Source organism: Lolium perenne, chromosome 7, assembly GCF_019359855.2.
Source record: "Lolium perenne isolate Kyuss_39 chromosome 7, Kyuss_2.0, whole genome shotgun sequence".
In the NCBI taxonomy this organism is placed as follows: domain Eukaryota; kingdom Viridiplantae; phylum Streptophyta; class Magnoliopsida; order Poales; family Poaceae; genus Lolium; species Lolium perenne.
In genome coordinates, this window is record NC_067250.2 from 220,544,721 (window position 1) to 220,548,380 (window position 3,660).

The 3,660-nt window shown below is 47.4% G+C and overlaps 1 protein-coding gene across 1 annotated transcript; it reads right to left on the reverse strand.

Annotated features, from left to right (window-relative positions):
- Positions 1-1,490: 1,490 nt before the first annotated feature.
- On the reverse strand, positions 1,491-3,249 carry LOC127313590 (transcription repressor OFP13). The gene has a single exon (XM_051344078.2). It carries the CDS (start codon positions 2,897-2,899, stop codon positions 2,102-2,104), a length of 798 nt encoding a protein of 265 aa, XP_051200038.1. The 5' UTR covers positions 2,900-3,249; the 3' UTR covers positions 1,491-2,101.
- Positions 3,250-3,660: the final 411 nt, after the last annotated feature.

A 3,660-nucleotide genomic window follows, 5' to 3' on the forward strand; every position in this document is an offset into this window, starting at 1 on the left:
TCCACATTTTCTTCAAAGTTCAATACCATATTTGTATTTGTTTTTGTAAAACGGATCCGGATATTTACCATATACATTTCCATAGACGTCTGGATTCGGATATTACCACTTCCATTTTTTATTTTTCAAATACGAATGTTGGATAATACAGATTGCACACCACCAGTTTTCACTCCTCGTGATATGCTTGCTTCTATGATGAACGCCGGCCTGCCGATGTGGATATTACTTCTGTATGCAATTAATCAAAGATGATCGGCTCCGTGTAGTAGTGCTAACCACTTAGTGTGCATGGATCGATGACTGAACTCATATTGATTTCTGGTTTTGCTCAATCCTCAACAAGACATAAATAGGAGGGCAAATGATCTTCTCCCGTGCACGGGAGGTCACGTGCATGTTTGTACCGTCGATTTCTACTTTAAGATTTGTGCCACAATGTTTCGCCAAGTATCATTAAGATTCACTATGTTTCAATTTTGTCGGACATATTGTTATGCAATGATACTGAATGAAATGGCGCACGGGAGGTCCCTTGCACGGGACAATCGCTGGGTTCATATATAGGAGTGACTGAATTTCACGAGTGCCGCTTTATTTAAATAGAGGCAAAAGCTTTGCCCCATTCTATTAATTAAAAAGTTTTACAAGATTGTGAATAAGATATTACAAGCCAGATTACTCTTCCTATATCAAAACACTCACACGCTTGGCTCCCGCTGCCACCCATAAATTTAACTCCCTCTTAATATTTGCTAGGATCGCCGTTGGCGGCACATGTTTATTTCGAAACACTAGCATTTCTTTTGTTCCATTTTTTCAAGAAGGACAATGGATGCAATGGCTTTCCGGTTTAGGGAGGAGGAGCCAGTCATGAGAAGACACCATTTCTCAAGCTGTCTTTATTGGCCATTGTTGAAGGTCGATGCAGTAGGTGCGCCAAGCCATACCTTAAGGAGTCGCCATAGCATTTGGGTACCGACAATGAACAAGTGGCGCCTGTGAGTGTGTTAGGCTGGTGCCAATGGAGGCGGGAGCGGGGGCGGTACCGCCCGGTTTGGGGCGGGAGTGGGGCGGGACGCTAGCGCTGGGCGCTGGGGCTGGCGCCGGGCGCTACCGCCCGCTGTCGCCCGGCTACCGCCCGCGTTGGGGGCGACAGCGAGGTGAGAGAGGGGCGATAGCGGTGCTAGTGGGGGCGGTAGGGAGGCGATAGAGAGGAGAGAGGAAGTGAGAGATGGCACTATAGCCCGTGCACTGGCACCGTGGGGTGAGAGTGGGGGTGAGAGCTGACGTGGCGAGGCTATAGTGTGGTGATGCATTGGCACCAGCCTAATTACTGAATCTCTTGTGGATTCTATTAAAATAACTAGCTCACAATCATGATGCTCTAATTACAGATGTTGTTTCCTTAGTTCCAAATAAACTGAGTAAATGAGTTAGTTCAGTTAATGTCACCGATCAACTGCAGTAGCTCCAAGCAGCCTCCAACCTGAGATCAAGATAAGATTCTTGATGTGAAACTAACTGCATCTGTCATATCACCACCCATGTATCTATGATGTGCACTACACATTACACGGATCCAAAAAGATCTTTGACTCGAACTATACATATATAGGGCCAACGACTGCTTAGTGCTTACACAAAAAAACCAAACTTGTAAGAATTTTAATTCCTTCACCACGGCGAAACCCGGAAAACATAGTACCGAATTCCTCTGACATTCTTGCATTTCATAGTACAGACAACAGGTTCAAGCTACTCACAGACCTTATATGTATATCTACATATTTTTTTACATTTTCATTTGTTTTTATGTGAAAAATATAAATTACAGAATCCCGACTGTGGACAAATCTAACCGGAAAAATGGACACTACTAGCAAACAAACAGTTAGGTAGCGCATGCACGCACGAGGAGTGAACTGTCTCACATTAGCCTTCGGGAGTAGTAATAAAAGAGATAAATTCAATACCAACCTCTCGCTTGATCAGCCCTGCATCCGGCTGGGAATTAACAGCTCTTGATGCAATTATTCGTAGCAGCAATTTGCTCAAACTAATTACGACCTCATCCATCCTGTCCAATCTTGCACCTCCATTAACTGCTCTGTGTGCAGCTTTCTTCTTCCTTGATCTCATCGGTGCCGCTCAAGAAGGAGCGGTTGGTACTGGCTGAGGTTGGAGAGGACGGCAAGTTGGTGTCGCTGAGCGCGACGAGCAGGTCGACAAAGGCCCCGATGATGAGGCCGTGGGTGCTCTTGCCGTTGGCCCTGAGGTACCACCGCAGCATCTCCTCCAGCCACCGCCAGTCCTTCGCGCCATGGCTCATCACCATCTCTTCCATGGACGCCCGGAAGTCGCTGTACGGGGTCGATGAGTCCATGGTCATAGCCGTGGCTCCCTCGAACGCCGCCATCTTCTTGTCTGTGCTGCTGGTGCCAGAGCAGCTGGTGCCCTTGTCGTCCTTCACCTTCAGCTTGGCCTTCTTGAGTATGGAGGAGGTGTCCAGCGATGTGTGCGGCTCAAAGAAGAGGCGGTCGGAACGCAGCGCACGGATGACCGTATCACGCTCGTTGGCCTCCACGAGCCCCGAGACAGCCTCGGACGCTGTGGAGAGGCTGCCGTCGACGGAGGCGAAAGAGTTGGAGAAGCAGGAGTCGGCGCCAGAGTCTGGCAAGTAGGCGGAGTTCATAGTCTTGTACGCCGTCTGCTGCTGCTGATGCTGCCTGAAGGAGAGGGTCCTTGGCTGCTTGCAGGACGGCCATTGCCAGGAGGAGGCAGACATGGAAGAAGACGAGGCCATGGAGGAAGGTGCGGCGCTTGTAGGGGCAGCACTGTCCACCTGCTTGATGCTGCTGCTGAAGATAAGAGATGCGAGGCCAAGCTTCTTGACCATGGCTGGCTTTAATTTGATCTCAAGGAGAAATTGAGCAGGACGATGTACAAGAGGCAGAGGCTGGAAGGTATCTGGCTATGGTGTTCTGCTGCCTACTTGGTCTGAGGCACTGGGAAAGTACTTAATTAGAGAGTGAGGAAGGTGGTGAGTATGGCTTTTGTTCAGAGGAGGGACTGCATATGGTGTATAATAAACAAACAGCATATTAGTTCTAGAGTAATCAAAAGAGTAATCAGAGTAGGTTGCCTAGTGAGCAGAGAGAGAGAGGCTAGTTGCTCTTATATTCAGTAGAGAAGAAAGGAAGATGCCATAGATGGCGGTGTGCAATTTGTGCAAATATATACATGTTTTTTAGCAATCACTTGGGTGGTGTGCTTCTATACCTCTTTGTTTATTTGGCCATCCACGTGGAGCCTTGCTCTTCTACGTACCTACAACCAGACACATGCATGATCAGTAGCTACAGGTTGAGCAGGCCGTTTAATTGGTAGGTACCTTGCTGCGATTTAATTTAAGTAACGTACATTATGTGCCGCCCCTCCGTTTTGTCCAAAGATGAATGATCTTCACATGTGGCGACCATTATATTTTGGGTGCAGTGCAAGCAGAGTTGAGGGCCGGTGGTGGTTTAATCTGCAGGCTGAGTACAAACAAATTAGATCAATTTCAGAACACCACATACATATATGCTAAGTGTGCATATAGTAATAAAATAGTGAAGAAAGGATCACACCAAAATAAGGTCAGACAAAAAATAAGTG

Excerpts from the sequence above, each read along its gene's own strand:
- LOC127313590 (XM_051344078.2), bottom strand. The coding sequence starts at position 2,899 with ATGGTCAAGAAGCTTGGCCTCGCATCTCTTATCTTCAGCAGCAGCATC.